This window comes from Lampetra fluviatilis, chromosome 25 (genome assembly GCF_964198595.1).
Source record: "Lampetra fluviatilis chromosome 25, kcLamFluv1.1, whole genome shotgun sequence".
NCBI classification, from domain to species: domain Eukaryota; kingdom Metazoa; phylum Chordata; class Hyperoartia; order Petromyzontiformes; family Petromyzontidae; genus Lampetra; species Lampetra fluviatilis.
The window spans coordinates 13,237,905-13,259,441 of NC_136299.1; the positions used below are offsets into that span (position 1 = coordinate 13,237,905).

The 21,537-nt window shown below is 45.7% G+C and overlaps 1 protein-coding gene across 1 annotated transcript in view; it reads left to right on the forward strand.

The window, feature by feature from the left end:
* Nucleotides 1-21,537, forward strand: part of LOC144941840 (potassium channel subfamily K member 2-like) — a 151,189-nt gene that overhangs the window by 17,661 nt on the left and 111,991 nt on the right. The window contains exon 4 of the mRNA XM_078868326.1: nucleotides 5,847-5,964. Coding sequence (XP_078724452.1) covers nucleotides 5,847-5,964 — 118 coding nt within the window. The remainder of the gene's footprint in view (nucleotides 1-5,846; nucleotides 5,965-21,537) is intronic.

Below are 21,537 nucleotides of genomic sequence, written 5' to 3' on the forward strand. Positions count from 1 at the left end.
TCAACAGTGTCATAGTCATCGCGAGGTCAACAGTGTCATAGTCATCGCGAGGAAAACAGTGTCAGAGTCATCGCGAGGTCAACAGTGTCATAGTCATCGCGAGGTCAACAGTGTCATAGTCATCGCGAGGTCAACAGTGTCATGGTCATCGCGAGGTCAACAGTGTCATAGTCATCGCGAGGTCAACAGTGTCATAGTCATCGCGAGGTCAACAGTGTCATAGTCATCGCGAGGTCAACAGTGTCATAGTCATCGCGAGGTCAACAGTGTCATAGTCATCGCGAGGAAAACAGTGTCATAGTCATCGCGAGGTCAACAGTGTCATAGTCATCGCGAGGTCAACAGTGTCATAGTCATTGCGAGGTCAACAGTGTCATAGTCATCGCGAGGTCAACAGTGTCATAGTCATCGCGAGGTCAACAGTGTCATAGTCATCGCGAGGTCAACAGTGTCATAGTCATCGCGAGGAAAACAGTGTCAGAGTCATCGCGAGGTCAACAGTGTCATAGTCATCGCGAGGTCAACAGTGTCATGGTCATCGCGAGGTCAACAGTGTCATGGTCATCGCGAGGTCAACAGTGTCATGGTCATCGCGAGGTCAACAGTGTCATAGTCATCGCGAGGTCAACAGTGTCATAGTCATCGCGAGGTCAACAGTGTCATAGTCATCGCGAGGTCAACAGTGTCATAGTCATCGCGAGGTCAACAGTGTCATAGTCATCGCGAGGTCAACAGTGTCATAGTCATCGCGAGGTCAACAGTGTCATAGTCATCGCGAGGTCAACAGTGTCATAGTCATCGCGAGATCAACAGTGTCATAGTCATCGCGAGGTCAACAGTGTCATAGTCATCGCGAGGTCAACAGTGTCATAGTCATCGCGAGGTCAACAGTGTCATAGTCATCGCGAGGTCAACAGTGTCATAGTCATCGCGAGGTCAACAGTGTCATAGTCATCGCGAGGTCAACAGTGTCATAGTCATCGCGAGGTCAACAGTGTCATAGTCATCGCGAGGTCAACAGTGTCATAGTCATCACGAGGTCAACAGTGTCATAGTCATCACGAGCTCAACAGTGTCAGAGTCATCGCGAGGTAAACAGTGTCATAGTCATCGCGACGTCAACAGTGTCATAGTCATCACGAGGTCAACAGTGTCATAGTCATCACGAGGTCAAAAGTGTCTAGTCATCACGAGGTCAACTTGGCTGGGCAGCGACATTGGCAGAGTTCCACATGTGACGTCAGGTCCAAATATCCTGTAGACTTTGAGGGAGGTTTGCTTTCGTACCGCTTTGGTAAGGCGTTGTAAATTACTCTCTTTTGTGCATGTAAACATTGTCCCAACGACATTGATACTGTTTAAGCTAGATATGGGCTCAATCACAGTTTCGCAACGAAACATGCTGTTGTCTTACTCGCATTGGGTTTAAGTGTTTAACGTTGCACTTGGCTCAACTGAACGTGCCGTTGATGACAACTAAAACGCATGCCAGAGCATGAGGCCGTGCTGTGAATCTACCTGCACGGGGGAGAATGTCATCGGTGCTTTAGTGCAGATTGTATCACATTGGTGTATCATGGGTGATGCAATGGATCCGACTATAATTAATTTGCACCAGCAACCGTTTGCTGAAATGTATAAAATAGCCGCAACACACGAAGCCCCGTGTATCTGTTTTGAAGCATTCCCAAGAAACAAATGTATTAAAAGTTTAACATTCTATTGAAACTTTAATTTTACTTGTCGCAGTTGTATGAATTGGAACCGTGGTGTGTTGGTTGTCCACTCTCTCTGCGACACAATATCATCATTGCGAAATGTAATTTGGTGTCCTGTTGGGGGAGGGGGATATTTTTTGAAGTGGTTTGAAATGTACAATGCCAGCTAAATTATATAATTGAAAAGGACATTTTGTTATTTCATCCACACATGTTATAAGTTGAACATAGGAAAAAAATGTGAGTGAGAAAAAGTAAAGACATGCAACATATTTGGATATGAAATCGCATCCAAGTATGTTTAAGCGAGTGTACGAGCTGCTACGTTCACAATGGGTCGCTCTGTTTTCAGCATCCACCCTGGCTTGTGCTGCCTGGGTTGATTCGTCCGGATAATTGAGGCTGGGAGTGGTGGTGGGGGGAGACGATGGTGCTTGTCGGTGCTCTGTCTGTGCTCTTCAGTTCAGATTATATGAGCAGTCCCTGAACAGACTCAACATAAAAAATGAAATTGTACGATTCTTACAGATGAACCGTGTGCAATTTAAAGAAATTGGGGAACAAAATAGTGGACATTTTATTAGAGCCTGCCCATGTCTTCCAAATTATAGCGTCTGTACATTGCCCTTCATCTCTGCCTGCATGTACAATAATGATTATACTATCTATAATAATAATACCTTGTTTGCCGATCTGGAAAATGATCCCCAATTCTTGAGAATATTTTCCAGGAGAGTCTTGGGATATTTGACCAATGTTCCGTGCCAGAGAATAGCTCAATGCAATGGGGGTCACCCACAAATATGAGAACATTCAAACTCGAATCGTAAATATTACACAATGCAGCACAATGCAATTTCCATTTATACAAAATCCAAATGCAATCCCGTTTGAAGACGCCATACAAAGTAGCAGTACCTGTATCAGCGGGACCGCCAGCAAAGGGAGGTTTATGTATAAATATATATTTACACATATTTAGAGATGTGTCCGTGGTGTAATAGTTAGCACATTGGGTTGCAATGCAGAGGTCGATCTCCTGGCGCGGCAGTTGAAGCATTGGTGGCAAGTTTCTTAAATCCCCTGCCACCTCTATCCACAGCATTGCAAATGGGTTGCACCACGGTTATTGGAAAGGCAAGTTGCATGTGGTGGGGCAAAGCGTGGGTACTGTCATCTCTTCCAAGGTTTCTGGCTAACGTGGAAGAGCAGGCAAATGTTGTGTCTAGAGGAGCTCTCGAGAGCCATGTCTGCAGTAGTGGGGTGAGAGCAATACATCGCAGGCCTGCACCTTTGTCTTTTACCATTTTTTTAATTCCATTTACTTCGAAGTGCCTACTGCATGGAGGTAGCTTGCACACATCTTTGCATGATCCACCAACCCCCCTGCTGAAGTTCTCAGTGAGGTATGTTATGATTTGGCGACTGCAGTTGCTTGTCATGAAGTAGCTGTGATGAATTAGAGTCTTGGCATTACAATAATAGAAAACATGGCATTACCTCGATGGAAAACAATCACGAAACGGCAAAGGAAATGTAAAAACAATGCCAAGCCAGAGTCGAAGTTTTCGTGACTGCAGGGATCCATACTCTCTGGTTATTTCGGTGACGTCACGTAGGTGGAAAATAAAATTTAAAAAGCAACCGTGGTTATTTATTTATTTATTTTTATTCTATCTTTTCACCTCCGTGACTTTACCGAAAGAACCAATAGTAGAATGCCAAGCCTTTTCCTCTGTCAGCATGTTCTTATGAAATTGTAAAAATCTGTTTGCCAATTGCTTCATCAGCAGTAAAATCTGACGAAGCTGCAGACACTGCGGATCCATCGCTCACCTCTCTGCCGCTGAGTGCCTCTAACGCAATAACAAACAGAGACGACCAAATACTTATCTCGCATTTTAACCTTCCACAAAGGGAAACAAATGCTATTAACATTTAATCACGTGCAATAGATACATTACTACATGAAGCTGATGTTGTGGTGTTAATAGTCCACGTGATGTATAAAACCTTGGCCGCTGATCGTAGCAAAGGAATCGATTTTCAGCGAAACCTTTAAACATTTGTGCGCCTGCGTTCGGACGATTGCGTTTCAAGTTGTGCAAAGGCGCTGACACAACGACGACAAAAAGAACCCACAGACAGACGGCCTCCCCCCTTCGCAGTGACTCGCACATCCACTCCGTAGTTGCGTCATGACGTCTCGCACGCACACAGACGCCTGGCACAGACAGCCAATGCAGCCAACATTTAGAATTTGAGCTCCCTTATCCATCTCTAGCCCGTAGTCGTGCGTTGAATTAAGGTGCTTTAGACGAGCTCAGATTGACCAAATGGCTTTTGTAACATGCTTTCGTTTTTAGGATACAATATTTGTCCCGCGCTCCTCTTGATCATGGTAATAATCAGGGATATAATCTCCCACTTGATATTTTAGCGGAATGCTGTTGGGTCTGCTTGCAGTAGGGATTATCGGCATGAGGGCGCTATCGCCACGAGTGTACGAGGTATGCCTATCCGTAATATTCCTGTGTCAATGTACTCGATGTCCCTGTAATCCTAGTGAGGACACACCGACTATCGTGTTAACAAATAAGGTGAGATGGGTACCGTGTGCCATGATAATTCCTCATTTGATCAGGCTGAAATTCAATCACTGGTAATCAGAATAATAATAATGATGGGAACAATGTTTTTTGCGATGCTTTCCCTTAAAAGGCGTGACTTGTTTTAAGTGAATCGCAGCTTCCACTGATTTGTTACTTCTCGGTTGCCACCATGAACACACGGGGATTGTGGTTTGCCATCCAGTGATGTAGATAGCTGGAGGGGATTTTACAATAATCTTGAGAGCAAAGCAAGGGGCTGGATTAGGCAGTCATTTATTTGTGTGACTCATCACCATCATCATCCATCCCTTCTTTATCCACTGCTGGATGAAGGCTTCCCCACGCCGTCGCCATCCTTCACATTCATTCGATGTCACGAGTCGTCATCTCCCTCCTGCACGGATCTCGTCGGCGGAGTCCGGACAAATGTTTAAAACCATTAAATAACGAGGTGTGTATCGTTTGCTCCAACATAGATCAGAAAGCCTCACACGTAGATGTAATACTCACACGTAGATTCAATACTCACACGTAGATTTAATACAGCTAATAAGAGACATCAATTGATTTGGATTTGGGTGAGGCGATGTAATGATCTGGCCAGGTTTAAGTCATAAGCCCTCCACCCCCGACATAGCCAAAGAGATTAAAATGCTTGTTTAACGCTTAGTAGGCTTTCCTGACCAATATCATCTATAATACAGTTTTTTTTGGGTTAGATCGTGTAAATATAAATGTGTTGTTAACCCAAGTCTGGCTGTCTGCCTGATGATGCTAGCCGTGTTTACCGAGATGGTAAATGTTGTGGATTTACTCTCGAACACACCGTCGTGCTGTTCTAGTAACGAATTGGCTCGTTCTGTTTACGTGACAAACATTACTAATTGGCTGTGTCGGGTGGTTGTGGGTTTAACGACACATTCATATTTACGCGATCTAACCCAAAAAAAACTTGTGTTATGGAAAATAAAAATGTTACTTGCTCAAGTGTTTTTATGCACCAATCATTATTGCTTCAGCTCACCAGTACGTTGATATCGGAGACGTGGAAGAGTCAATGTATTGTTGCATCGCAGACCCATGAGAGATGGCAGTGGCTGAGAGAGGCCATCGTCCACCAGTGATAGATGATGGCTGATCATGAAGATAATTATGGCCATACTGAATTAGCAGAATTCCACCAAATAATTTATCGTCGTGTATTTGGGTTGTGCCGCGTGTTGTCCGGCACGATGTCTGACGTTTCGCTCCGCGCGCTGGGAGCTTCTCTCTGTCCAATTCCCGAAGAAGCTTGGCAGGCGTGAAGCAAAACGTCGAACATCGCACGGTACGACCCAAAAATAAATTGGAGAAATAACATAGTTATCAATTTAGCTGGCGCGCGCTGGCTCAAGCTGAAGTCCGTTGTTGTTAGCGAGATGTTAATTTCCTGTCATTTATTTATATTTGTATCCCCATGGGCGGATGTCGCGAGAGATCACGTGTAGTCGTAATTGATTGCGTCTCTCGCTGGCAGAATGTGGCGGCTGCCCTCAGTGCCGGTGTGAACCCCTCGGGTAACGCCACGAGCCAGAACAGCCACTGGGACCTGGGGAGTGCCTTCTTCTTCGCCGGCACAGTCATCACCACCATTGGTACGAACACGCGCACGCACGCCTAACGAACACGCGCGCGCGTAACGAACACGCGCGCACATGTACGCACGCACCACTCGCTCGCACCAGCAGCCCAGCTGCTTTGCTTGCCGTGGACATGAGGACGCCCCAAACACTGCAGTAGACATGGCCACGAAGTGTTTCATATGCCGAAGAGACAAACATGGACATTGACAAATATATATTTTTTTCCCTTCAGCAAGGTGACAATTGCGGATTATGCCGATGACGAAACCTGTAAATACACAGTTGCACGCAAACAGCAGGCTCAGCACCGAGTCGGTAGCCAGTAGTTGCACAGAGTTCATTTCATTCTCGTGCAGCAGAACTGCTTTCATCCGCGATGACGTGGAGGAAGGGAGCCTGCACTTCACAGATCCTATCCGTAATGTTACCAATAATTCAACGTGAGCCATTCCCTTAAAGGTCACCCAGAACTTGACACACGCACACACAAACACACGCACACACGCACACACGCACACGCGCGCGCTCTAATTATGACCGTGAGCGTGGACCGAAACGCAAGCACTCGCGCACACACGTATGGACAGACGCCCACACGCACGCAGAGATAAAGATCCCCGTACAGCCATGCGGACTGTTGGGGCAAGTGCTGGTGAGTGAGCCCCTATTAAGGCATATTAAGGCCGGGGCATGAGGGTTGGTGTTGCCAGCACCACGCCTGTTCACTTTGTGTCTCCCCAGTGCTGAAGTTGTGCAAACTGGGCAGGGGAGACTCATGACAGGCTCTGTTACCACTTTCCATGGTTTGGGAACAATATCCTTGTAGTCGGGTCCGTAGGCAGTGCAGTAACTGCTGTGCCACTTTTCCCCACACATGAACTCGCAGACAAAGATCCCCCGTATAGCCTTAACAGACTGTTGGGGCAAGTGCTGTTAGCGAGCACCTATGAAGGCCGGCACAGCAGACGAGGGATGGGTGACCAGCACCACGCCTGACCGCCTTTGTCTCCCTAGTGGCGATGTTTAGTCACCGCACCAGGTACTCATTTGAGGCTGAGTCGATCTAGGGGAGGCCCAGAACCAATTCAGATAATTTTCACTGGCGGTGGCATGAGCAAAAAACAAACTCGGGTTGCTAGGTTCGTAGCGCAGCACACTGACCACGATATTACCCCTCCCGCCTCATGTGCACACACATTCACACAGTATAATCATCAAACCGTCGGTGTGAATAAACCCATTTAATAAACTTTGTTGAGATGGTATCACTGATATCCAGTATCTATTCAAATATATCTTATTCCATATAATTTGCATTTAAGAATCGTGACAGACGAACTCTGTTATCATCAGAACCAATGGTGCGAATCATCACGCGTGCATTGCAAATACCCAGAGGCACCCACACGCCATACCACCTCGCACACACAACACAGATACGCACCGTCTCGTCGGCCATCGTCAACCCACGGAGGCCTTGTCAAGCCCTCACCGTCCACCAAGCGCACGTCCTCCCCTGGGATTTCGTGCCATTATACAGCACAACAAGAATACGTCAACGTGACTTTCTGCTCAATGAGTGTTGGGGCGGTGCTCTGAGCCGGTGGTTATAGCGGGGGCGAGTCTACTCGCATAACACCCGCTGCTTGGCTTCCCAACACATTTTTATTGACATCGGAGGGATGGTGGTCCGAGATAACCCCACGGCGGGATTCTAACGCCGAACCTTCCGGCATCGAGCTGCTCGCTGTACCGCCCAGCCACGGCCAGATTGCATCACGTGGGCCGCTGATGCTCTCTTGTTTTCCGTGCAGCTTGGCCAGACGGAGCGCAGCATGGCACGCTGGTGCATAAACGCACTGCACATAAAACGGCATTAGCGTGTTTGCGTACACACCGGTCGTGCGTACACACACGTGCACGGTGCCATTACTGACGCTCCTCTCAGAGCGCTGTTGTGGACCGCATCGGAGACCACAGAGCCCCGAGTATAAAACCACAAAACAAAGCGCAGTGTCTCTTAAAAACCTTTCTGCGGCCACCTACATACACACTGATTTACCACTTATTGGTACTCTACACACAAAGACAAGGACACGAGCATTAGCAATAAGCCACTCGGTATACACGCAACGCACGATAGACTCGCTGCAATGAAATGTGCTGGTTTCTCGGTTTGTTTTATGTGCTCTTAAACGAGATGCACTTTCCAGCACAAAGCATCGTCTCCGATTGTCGCATTTGTTCACGAGGAAAGGACACCACGTGCATGCTGGCGAGCGTTCGCGCGACGGTGGTGCCCGTAACGCACCCCCTGCGCAAGCCAGAAGCATGCTAATGGGGGTGTCGTCAGCACACAACCTACTTGCGATGTGCGCTTTCTGATTTTTTTTCTGTGGCCGTCTGGAATGCTCTTCGGATATTAGGAAGCCACCGGAGCTCTGAACTTTTAGATCGTCTCGATTGAAAACTCTTTTTTTCGTGTGTTTAGTTTGTTGTTCTTCCCCCGCACCTCTGATTAGCATGGTTGGCTACGTACGGTGCGAAAGAAGTTCGACATACATACATTATGATTAGGGGCTACTTCGTGCGTGACACATGTAAGCAACATAGAGAAAACGTCTCCAAAGATTCTGGCTTTTAGACGATTATTGAGACTGTCTTTAACTGCTACTCCTGGTATGACATTAATGTCATTACTCTGCTTGTTTACCCAGGAAAGCCTCACCGAGTCTCGTGACTCTTTTCAGGAGGGACCCGTCACGTTTCCCCAGTAGCAGGGGGGAGGGCGGGGGGGGGGGGCAGGGGGGGGGTCTTCGAGGGTGGTGGTAGGGGGCGGGGGGTTTCAGGGGAGGGGGCGACGATTGGTGCGTACATTCCAATCGAGTTACCTTGCAGGTAATTTGTACATTTTTTAGTGGCAGATTTAGACCGTGACGCGGCCCCACAGCGGCCTCCTCTCGAGAAAGACGTCACAGGATCTTTAACGTCCACCGTAGAGCAGATAGCACGTCATGTTACGGGTCATCCATTCCGTATTGTTAATCTGGGCAGCCACTGGATTTGAACACTGAACCTCTGCAGCAAGCGGTGAACGGGCGCCCGCCGAGCCGTGCCAGCGCGGTGGCTCTGTGTGCGTGGGAAGCCCGCAGGGCACCGCAGGCCGAGCATGGGAGAGTAGTCCCACTGTGGTGTACAACAGCCTGGGCACTTTATTTACAGTTTAAATGTCTTGCACGGAATTGAACATCATTTGTCTGTTTCTAGAACCCAATTTGCAATCCACAGAGAGAAATCACCAGTGTCTAATATAATCTCTGCTGGTGTGTAATATATGGCCCTTTCTAGTTGAAAGACATTTCCAAACTTGGACAATAGGATTTATTTTTAGCCAACTGCAAATTATTAGAAGTTTCTGGACTTAGATTTATGCAGCTGCCTTGGGTTCTCTGCTATAAAGGCATTTGTGTTTGAAAACTATAATAACTTAGAAGATGCCACGTTTTTTTTGCAAAGGACTGCTTCTGAGAACAATGCCAGTCTGAAGCACTTATGTCTGGTGTGAGAAACTCCCAAGTCCACAATGCAAACGCTTAATATCATTGGATAAAATGGGTTCTCACGTTACAAATTAAATCCAAACAGTGAAGAGTGGTGTTTTTATTTGTTTACAAAATCAGTGATGGAAATATAAATCAATTTAGAGGTTTTTGTTTTGTTTTATCTTGTCAACGATGACTTTCACTTGATGAAAATTGTCAGTCTTGCTGGTGACTGACTGCCCACCAAAGGCCTAAGACTGACTGACTCTGATGAGACAAATCAATGAGTCTTAACAAAGACCCAGATTAAATCATTTTAAATTAAACACTTCATAACTAAGAGTGGAATAAATGTTTGACTGGGATCGTCAATTAGACGAAGAGAATGACTGAAACATACCTCGACAGACAAAGACTTGACAAACATTGCGTTGGTTGTCATCAGCTGGACTCGTGCTATGAGTAAATGGAATTTTAAAAAATTCTGGCTAAATTTACGGCAGTGAAAGCCGAACTAATGAGTGTCAGGGCCAATGACAACGCAACATAATCGCAACACAACACAATCGCAACACAACACAATCGCAACACAACACAATCGCAACACAACACACCGCTGTCCCTCCCGTCCATACAAACGATCTTAGCGTCCATCTGTGCCCTGAGGTTAGACGCTCGTCCGCCTCTCACCCGCAGCTGAGCAGCACCAAGCTGTACCCTGCTGCAGGTCGAGGTGCCACTCCACTGGCCTTCAGGGCTCAATGAAAACTGCAGCCTAGTGCCGGGCCCACGGGTATCAGATGTTTCCTGAAAATCACGTGGCGCTCGCTGCATTTGTGTGGTCGCAGCAGCGCTTCATCTCGGTATTTGAATCGGGGACCCACTGATCCCTTTGTGCAGCGAGACCGCAAAGGCTAATTAATGGTCACGGCAGAGTGGATGTGGGGGTCTTGTTGCTGCAGTCAATCAGAAAAGCTAATGGAGAGCTTACAAGTGAAATGCGTTTGTTTAGTAAGGGTCACGTGCTCGCGCGATCGTTCTCTTAGAGTATACGTTATTGCATTTTATATTGCCAATGAATATGGTATCTAGAATATATATTACTCTATTGCTTTGCTTCTTTCTTGGATGTAGTGGTGGCGCAGTGATTAATGTGTTATACCATGAACCTCGCCACCTGTGTTCGATTCCGGGCTGCTGCTAACATCAGCGGCGAGTTCTCTAAACTGGTCCTGGGCCCACTCTTCGCCAATCCGCACTGACCACTGTGGTGAAGTATAGTCCAACTACCACCGAGACCGACATGTCACAGGCAGGCCTTCATCCAACAGCGAATTTACAACAGGCCCTAAATTATGACAGTTTTGTTCATTATTTACACATACAAACCTTCGTTTGTGTCACGACTTCCTCAAGTGAGTCCAGGATGCTTACTACATTCCAGACTCCTGGGAGGAAATCGAGGTGTATGAGATGAGAACACTCAAACGGCACAGCGCAGATAGCCTGCCAGAAGCCTCCTTGCTGTGCTGCTCCATATGGGCACCTTGCCACCATCCACACGGCTGCACGTTGCATGCTTGATATGAACGATCCATCAACCCTACCTCCAGCTGTGTTGTACCCATTACTGTTTAACCATACTTCACCAAGATGGTAAAGTGCGACTTGTCAAGGTGGGAGCATAGACTTTGGAGCATAGATGTACAGTACAACGATCGATTTTGCTGCACTGCTCTCTGCTGCCCACAATGTAGCCCCTTCGTTTAAACTTGCTGCTCACCCATCCAAACACCGTCCAGGCACAACCCTGCTTAACTTCCGAGATCTGACGAGATCGGTGACATTCCTCGTGAATCGGCAAATACAACATCTCACATTGCAAAATAATTATGTGTGGAATATGCTTAATATTGTCATCAATGTGAAAGCCCTATTTTTCCCATTCTGAATGTTCGGCATTGCTAATAGATTATCTAAATTCAAGGTCACACTGGTAATAGAAAGTTGGCATGGGTAATTGCCTGGGAGACGTGCTCCCCATAATTGCTGCCGCTATATTTAAATGTGGTGGCTCAATTATCGTAATGTTGTGATGTCATAATTTACCTCGCAGCGCTTGTGAACCCACTTAAGATCACAATTGTGTCGCCATGTGGATTTCGGAAAGCACGATCAGACATACAAGTCGTGTGTGTTTTCCTTATTGTTTAGTTATACTGCCCTTCCATGGTGTTTTCAAAAGGCCGAGTGGCAATTGCACCACCGATTGCGATGGTGCAATTGATGACGTGTTTCTGACACTGTGTTTTGTTGAATATTGAAATTGGTTGCAGCGTTCCAAATAAGAACACCTCTAAACTCATGTCTATCAGCAAGGCCCACGGGGTAACGTGGGGGGCTTTTGGCCCCCTCCCTCCCCAAAAGCTACTTCTTTGTCGTGGTTGATGATACTGGAGCACTGTGATACATTCTGTAGATAATTTAGATAATTTGGTATTTGATAAATTAAAGCCGTAGCTACCTCGCTGTTGAAGCAGACACACCCACTGTAGACTTTTACTTTTGATGCCTGACGTTCATTTATGAAACTGGTTATTGAAGGATTTTCATCAATTCAAATCCGTGCAAAAGTTATCCACAACTACAAATGATGAATGTATTCATGCATACTCATGAATATGAGTGAAAGGGCGTATTTTCGCTCATTGGAATACAAATTGCACCCAACATCCCATTTGACCTTTGAATGCCTTAATTAGATTTATATCGAGGTAAAGTCGTAGCTTTAGCCATCACTTTACCTTGGCATAGGGCATGGTAATATTAAAGCCATATATTTAATTAATTAGTTATCTATATGGCCTTCAGGGGTGTATGGCAGTAATACACATCACTATGTATAAACTACCTCCATCGAAATTCTATAGTTTTGTGAATGTTTTTCTTTGATTTAGTTTTACAGTTTGTATGTCATATTTAATGTCATATTAAAATAAATATGATTAGGGCATTAACAACAGGTCAACTGGGATGTTGAGTGCACTTTGTATTCCTTTTGAGCTATGATATGTCATATCCATGAGTATCGATGAATACATTAAGTACTCTTTTGTGTTTGTGGATAACTTCCGCACGGATTTGAATTTATTAAAACCCTTGAATGACCAATTTCTAAAGTTAATGTTAGACTTCAAAGTGACAATCTAAAGCATGTGTCTGCTCAAACAAGTCTGATGCGTATTCGGGTTGTAACGGCATAATTTGTGACATTTCACTCCATGAGCTGAGAGCTTCTCATCCTGGAAGAACATTTCTGTTCCGCACAAGGAGTGAATCGCTGGACATGAGGCCCAAGAACCGGCAGTACAACCCGAAAACAACGGAGAGTGGTGTTGATTTGCGCAATCACAACAACCTACGCGATAGTCGTACTCATTGCGTTGATCGGCCTGTGCCAGTGGTGTTAATCTGTTATGTTTGTGGTTGGAAGCTATTCACTCTGTATGAATAATACTGTTTACTTCCCTCGAATTGGTGCGGAAGTCATTTAATCAATCATCAAGGGATGTTAGGCAAAGTGCACAGTCTGTCTGACATTATCTGTACGTCTCAATTTGGCTGTGCAACATTTGTTTTGCATGCGCAGGCAGAATAAGGAATTGAACTTCGTAAATACCGTTGGATAGATAGGGCCCTATATAGCTCTAGATTTACCATGTTTACATTTGTTTATCACCTCATGGCCCAATGTGACCTAAATAAAATGTCACGTTGTCTTAATGAGCTGAGGTTATATTATTATTAGCTGAAGAATGTTGATCTTAAAATGTGTAATTTATCATGTGAGCATTTATGAATGTTTATCAGAAATCCTTAACTTTAATTTTCTATACCAATAATTTATGAATGGGTCATAAAATATAATGGTAATAATTACAGACCACACTTTTAACAGTCCACTGCCTTAGTCAAGTGGGTTGCTTGACCAAACTTCACCATTCAGATATCACTGACCACAGACATTAGCCGTGGCCATGAATTGAAGTCGGATCGTTGGGTTCATGGCACAGTGCACTAACCACTGCACCACATCTCCACCCCTGGTCAGGAACTAGGAAAGGAATATAAAATGTGAATACAAATGAAACTCAAATAACTGAGGAATGGGTGTTTATTATGTAAATGTAATGGGTGAGTGAATGCGATTGGAATAATGCGTCTCTGTGGAGAGTGAATGGTAATGATTTCTAAAAGGCGCTAATGTAATGGAAGCTTGCCAAAATGATCAACTTGAGAACACAAACGTATTTTGCTCGTTTTGAACTTAATAAATATATACTCAAGCAGTTAACATGTGGCAAATTAATATGTTGCAGTCTCTAATTAAACTTTATATTTCCTTTTGGTATAATCACAAGTCAAAAATAAACATTTCGAAGACTTTAATGTAATTTGTATAATTACAGAAGTTTTAAAACTGTTACAAAAACATTCGAATGCTTTTCTATGAGAAATGCTGACCGAGGAAAGTAAACAGAAAAGTCCATGTCTCGATATAAGTTGACCTTGTCCAAATGGAAAATTCGTGAAATGACGTTCACACAACTATCGTTTGGCTATTCTATTGTGTAGGTTTAGCGGTCGCGCTGAAGCAATACGGAACGTCGGACATCATTCCAAACGATATGCGGTACAAGTATAAAACGGAATGGATGCAATGTTGTTCGTTCCTAGTGTAGTAACGCTCACGACTCGTTCACACCGGAGTTGGAGGCACACTTGTTTATTTAACACCAACGTTGTGACATACACATTTGAGGGGGTATCGGCCCCCTCACCCGTCTATCTGAGGACACACCTCTCTAGCTAACCCTAGCCTGCCTCTGAGTCCTCCACTAATGGGCTAGGGGAGGCTATCTTGGCCCGACACTGGTCAGTCGGGCCCGGTACCCAGAGTCCAGACCAGCACTGGCTCTGGCTCTGGTACCACGCCACTGGCTCGAGCCTGCGCGGTCCTGATAAGGACGGCGTACCAGGGGGAGTCCAGGGCTCTATCTCAGACGTCTTCCGCCTCCTCTTCTTTAGCTCAACATCACTCTCGAGCCCTTCGATACAATCCCCTTTTATACCGAACCCCTCCCTGAGGGGTGGGGCCCCGGGGGATCATAACGACCGAATCGACCCCCCAGGGTGTCTGGCGCGGACGTCGCAGAGGGCACCTGCTTGTGCACACATGTAGCCCCGCCTACTGTGTTTGTTTACCATAGGCTGCCATGCATAACGGGCTCTCTCTCTAACACCCCTACACTAGAAAGGTCTTGGTGACATTATCCAATGTATTAATTTCACTTAATCCCAAGAATCCAAATATGAAAATGTCCTCTTTAGTATTTACTTGGCTGTTTTAATAAGCTAATATTCACACATTTTGGCAGTATTGGCATGGGTTTCGTTTATGCACAAGTTTTTTTTATTGTTGTATTTGTTGTTAAATATCTCATTACTTAGCAAGTTTTCTCTCATCCTGTTAATAATTAAAAAGGCAAGTCTCAACACATACACCCTAAAATAGCAATAGTTGCATAAAAAAGTACAGCTTGGAAAGAACATTTAAACCCAGAGATGATATCTTTAAAGTGGTTATATGGCCAGCCACATGTCTAAGCCAAACAAAAGCGTGGAGTGTTAAATTGCTCACAAAGATTCCGCAAATTTAGCATCCGAGCCCAAATTCCGTATTGACACGGAATGATAAATTTCTTAAAACGACGCCAAGAAATGTTTACAATCTCCAATTAAGGCATAATAAAAAAAAATCATAACAAGTGGAGAAAAAATCCAGTGAGCACAACTCAATATCGGTATCGAAACTTATCTTTGAGCAAGTTCTCGATATTATTTAGTGGTTTAATTAATGCGATGACCGTTGAAAGGGGCGTGGAAATTTCAACAATAACTCCCCCCCCCCATCGACCCCACAGTGCGAATGGGTACAGAGCAGTGTGTGTGGTGGTGTTGAAGTATGCGTCCTCCCGCCTCTTACACATTTATAGCCAGCGTGGAAGAGTAGGCCAAATACCTTTTTAGAGGGGCTCTCTTAAGCTTCCTGTATAGGAGGCCCTTCCGCCAGCAGTTGCATGAGCATGACATTGCAGGGAAGCACTTTTGCCTTCTTAAACTAATTAGAACTCTGGAATTTTGTTCAATTTAAGTTTCCATTGCCTTTCCACGAGACATACGTTTTTAGAGTGAATACAAATGTGGCACGCATGGACGGTTATTTTAATTTGTTCTATTAATCATCTGGTTCTGCTTTGAAAGCTGAACAAAGTCAAAGGAACAAATAACATGACATGTAAACCAACAGTTCGGTGGGTTGGTAAATGAGTGGCAATTGTCTCGATGGCAACACTTTGAAATTGTCTGCACGTGTGAAATCGTGGCTAATGATCGGCTTTCAGGTGGGACCTGTGGAGAACAAATTTTGATTGCGTAAATAGGCCACCACCTTTCAGTGTGATTTAGATTAAGATTCGTGCCCAATAACAGTAATTTACATGAAAGTTAATCAGCCTATTTGTCATCTGCATAAGGATGACACAGCGTATGTATGGACAATCCACGATGAGTCATCGTCTAAAACACCAGGATGTGGCACAACTGGGAGAGCCTCTTTCTTACAGGATTTGCCAGCAATTTGGCATATAAGCATCATCATAATAGTAATCATAGTGATGCTGCCCTTTCTTTACATAAAAAAGCCTCACTGGGTCTGAAAACTCGTTTTCAGGAAAGTCCTGCATTGTAATAATTCGTCCATTTACATTCATTGGTGTTTGGTGATCCAGAAATATTGTGTGCTACATATCATCAGCCTTTTTTACCGATACTTTAAAATGTAGGAAATAAAGAAATGGCTCCGTAGATTTTCGCGGTATGGCTTTAGAGTACTGCTCTCTGATGTGCATTCAGGTTGTACTTCGTTTTGTTTGGCATGAAGTCCGACGTTTCACTGCACCTGCCGGGAGCCTCTCCAAGGAACGCAATGGAGTAGCTTACATTCTCCCTCGCTTATTGAAAGTTGATGAAGAAAATCATGAACATTGGCTGGCTAATGTAGAACAGCAGCATCCGGAATTTTTTTTTATAATTGATGGGGCCCATAAACCACTCTGCAGTTGCTGAAGAAGGTCCCAGGACGTGGAGTGCAATGTCGGACCGCAGGGCTGTGTTGTTGTGCCATACTTGTATGCTCCCCACTCTATGTTTGCCACCTTCACCAACCTGAACTGACCATAATCAACGATTTTTGGGTTTAGATAGCCTACGTGTTAAACTGAACTGACCAGCATGGTGAATAATAGTTAAACAACCTCCCCATGACGAATATATTGTGGATGGGTCCTCGCCCCCCAGTGGATTGACAAAGGGCTGTACACGTACAAAGCAGATTGCAGAAGAGGTTTGGAGTTGGGGTGGAAGCTCTGGTTGTCCTTTGAATGGTCAGGCTGTCGTGGGTCTACAGGCCTAGGTGCTATCCGGCATACTGCCAGTATGTATCGCATTCATCTTGCCTGTTGTTTGAGTGTGGTGCATATGAATGTGTTGATTCCTGAATAATGAGTGTTATTATTTTTGTGGGTGTTGGGCAATCAATTTGATTTGCCACTCGAGCTGTTTGGTTAATACATGAGAAGGCCATCATCTGGTCAACTGACGGACATCAGTATCTGCGTGCTTTAGTAAGGTGGCTTTTTAACAATAACAAACCAGTGGCCTCATTTAGAGAGCGGTTTTAACTCTATTCGTCTGATTTCACTTGTTAGTGAAACTCGTTTATCTGAAATTCGTTTTATCTGATAACGTGTGTGCCTCCTTTTAGAAAATTTGGAGAACAGACAATGCATTTTGTCGAGATGTGAACGGGGTCTTATATTGTTGTTCAGAGTGGTATATGAAGAAATTTTAAAGGAATGTTCAAAGAATAAGAACAGATGTAATTATTAAATCGCCACTTACTAGCTATTTATTGAAGCATCATAACTGTGGTTCGCATTCGTCTATTTAATTCAATAGAAATACAACAGGGTGGATGCTCCCGTGGTGTCATGGTTAGCATGGTCGACTTGCAATCCAGGGGTCATCGCTTCGATCTTCCGTCATCGGAAAAGTTGCTTAATTCTCCCCATCTATCTGTGCACACAGCAGGACGGATGGGTACACAGTAGTTCGTCGTATGCACGTTCAACTTCTTTCGCACCGGGCATAGCCAACCGCGCTAATCGGAGGTGCGGGGAGATTAGAGGTGTGGGTCGATCAGCAGCTCACGAGTGTGGAGTCAAGTGTGGGGACTCCCACGGATTTCGAGACCAGCTTGGACAAGAAGGCTAAATACCCCCTGAAGGGCTTTTCAGCGGCCCTCCATGTCGAAGTCTTTCAGCCAGCAGTGACATGAACAAGCAATTGCAGGGCTGCATCTTTAACCTCTTAATCGAAGTAGTTCGCTTTTGTCTATTGTTATGACAATGTGCAGAAATGTCAACAGATTAAATATTTAGAGACGCGTTTAGTAAGAATATCCCTTTGTCTGGGTTTAAAGAGAGCTAATTAGGCTATATGTAAGGGATAACGTCACCCTTGGAGCTGGTATGATATGCAAATGATCATATTAACAAACGTAAGTAAGAAGTTAACTTTTGCAATGGGAGCCGCATTTCATTGAGCTTTCATTTCCCATCAGTTCTGTAAACACCGTGCTCTTTGTGAGAATGAATGGATCATTTGAGAGAAACATTGCATCCACTGGGGAGAAGGGTTATCCACCATGCGCATGCTATCATGTGTCAGCCTGGCTGAATCACAGGCATAGATCTCAAGGCCAATAAATGAATGTACAGCATCGAATGACCATCATGGGATTTTTATCCTTTTAAATGATGAATGTGAGAACTGGGGGTTGTTGAACTCTCCACACCCGGGGAGCTTAAAATTCCCTTGGGCTCGAAACTGAATTCTGGAAATGGATGACCCTGATGGCTTTACTTACCCATCTTAGGCGTGCCACCTGTGTGTGAAAAAACACGTCTTTATATAACGTTTTTCTTCCGAATATTTAACGTGTCTGGTTTGTATAATACTGTCAGAATTCCCGAATCAGAATTGGCTGGTTGTACGTTAAATTCCTGGTTCCAGGTCGACTCGATCCATCATCCTTCTCGGGCCAATACACCGGTTACTCCTTCGGAGGTGACGAGTCATCAGTCATCTTCTTGTAAAAATACAGACCTCTACCATTGGATTGTGGAGTGTACGCCACTGTTTCAGGGCCATGTATCGCTATGGATGTGAGAACCACCCACTGCATGTTTTATCAGAGAGATACTCTGACCTGGCTTTGATCCATATGAAAACTTTGTAGGTCTCAGTAAAAGTTTAATTCACTGAACTATTCCTTTGTATCCAGTTTTTCTACCACAATTTTTATATTGCTTTGGTTCTGGCAGCTCTGCTGGATGACTTCTTGTATTTGCCGAGTGTTAATATTCTAACAAAATTATGGTGAAAATATTCAAAGTGTTTTTATTCAATTTTAGTGGGTCAGTGGATGAGCATCATCAAGCGTGATGATGACTACTGCCCACCAAAGACCAAAGTGTGAATAATTAGTGCTTAGATTAATTAATCTGAGTGAATGGATATCAATACTGATATACTATAGTAACATACTGGTAGGAACCTCCTGGTTACACCAGCGCACACGGGATTATTGTGTCTGTCCGTCGTGCAGGGAGGGGCTGGGTGGAGAGGGAGGGGCTGGGTGGGGAGGGGCTGGGTAGGGAGGGTGGGGAGGGGCTGGGTGGGGAGGGTGGGGACGGTGGGGCTGGGTGGGGGGTGGGAGGGGTGGGGCTGGGTGGGGAGGGGCTGGTCACCCCGTGGTGCCCTTATAAAACTCAACGTTTAACCTACTCATGCCGGCTTGTGCCCGCCCTCACAGTCGGCCATATTTGCGGAATACACCACGCCGCCGTTGACCCTGGCCACTGACCGAGCAACCCAACGTTCCTACCAGCTCCCTCCGCAGGAATGTGTTTAAAAGAGACTGCAGGGCACTTAGGAAGATGATGAATGGTAATTGGCTATATATATATGTGTGTTTTACTGATTTCACTGTTTGGTAGTCAAGATAACTTCACGTAAATAGAAAGCAAATAAATAAATAAACAACTGAGAGCCAAGAATATTAATTTCTGCAGTCACGAAAGTATTAAGTCAAAATTTAAGTCGTGATAACATTGAGCTTGGGGGCAAGGGAGGATGGGGAAAGTTCCCCCCCCCCCTCACACCGACTTTTAATAACTAAGACCGGACTCAATGTTGTACTCCTATAGTCGACTCAACTAAGAGGATGATTCAAATAAAATAGAAGCGCTGACTGAATGAGTGCTGGCGTTGCCTTGGTGGAGAGAGGAACGAGTGACACGGCGCCCTCGCCCCACCGAGTAGTGGCTTTGGTAACTCTGGCGACGGGACAGGCGGCGTGCTGAACCTTTCACTTCCAAATTCCAATCACAGCCGGCACGTCCCACGGGGTCGCTGCCCTGGGGTGGGGGTCACAGCGGCACGTCCCACGGGGTCGCTGCCCTGGGGTGGGGGTCACAGCGGCACGTCCCACGGGGTCGCTGCCCAGGGGTGGGGGTCACAGCGGCACGTCCCACGGGGTCGCTGCCCTGGGGTGGTGGTCACAGCGGCACGTCCCACGGGGTCGCTGCCCTGGGGTGGGGGTCACAGCGACATGTCCCACGGGGTCGCTGCCCTGGGGTGGGGGTCACAGCGGCACATCCCACGGGGTCGCTGCCCTGGGGTGGGGGTCACAGCGACATGTCCCACGGGGCAGCTGCCCTGGGGTGGGGGTCACAGCGGCACGTCCCACGGGGTCGCTGCCCTGGGGTGGGGGTCACAGTGACACGTCCCACGGGGTCGCTGCCCTGGGGTGGGGGTCACAGCGACATGTCCCACGGGGCAGCTGCCCTGGGGTGGGGGTCACAGCGACACGTCCCACGGGGTCGCTGCCCTGGGGTGGGGGTCACAGCGCCGTGGACTTGCGCTGTGCAGCTCGCCGCTCCGCTTAACTCTCCCGGTGCGGCAGTTTACACAACTGGGGAACTTCATTAAATCTAACCACCCCTCCCACTCTCACTCCCCCGCCTTTGTCCACTCAGAAGTATAAATAAGTACGGCACATTTAGGTGATCTGCAGGTAGTATCTGGTGGGGTAAAGTGTGGGTAAGCCTATCTCTTCCTAGACGTCTGGCCAGCGTGAAAGAGTAGGCCAAATGCCCTCTGGAGGGGCTCTTTACATATAACTCTATTGGAGGCCCTTATGCCAGCATTGGTGTGAACAACCAATTTCAGGGCTGTACCTTTACATTTTATGATTTTATCATAGTTTACATAGTATATCATGGGTTTCAGCTTTGTGCTGTCAGTTGACTTTAAGAATTCTGTTAATAATAGACTTGTGAGTTTGTCGAACTGCACGCTCCACACTCGAACTTTCCCATGGGTTCGGACTGCAGCAGGTTAATGGTTAATCCACTTGGTTTTGATGTCCCTAAGTATATGAACCTTATACGGCGGGACCCCGGGGTCCCATAAGCCCCCGGCTCTCGCATCAACATATTATAATTTAAACAAAAACTTTTCTCTTTTTCACCAATGGGTTTGAAGGATGGTGGCAAGTGTTGTCTTGTTAAACTATGCCTTTAAAACTGAAAACTACTTACCTGCAGTACCTCTATTTAAATACACTATCGAAAACATAATTTACACCCCTCTGTCAATCATCGTGTTTCTCAGTGTGGATTTGTGAACACACTTTGTAAATAGTACATAAAATAGTACGCGTTTTCAATGCGCTCTTCATATGTAACACGCGTTTATACCAATGTTACTCTACAGAGCAGTGGGTCGCCGCTCCTCTTATCCGCATTTATACGAGCGGTATGTGGGGACTGGCTTAACCGCAAAAAAAAACCTATCT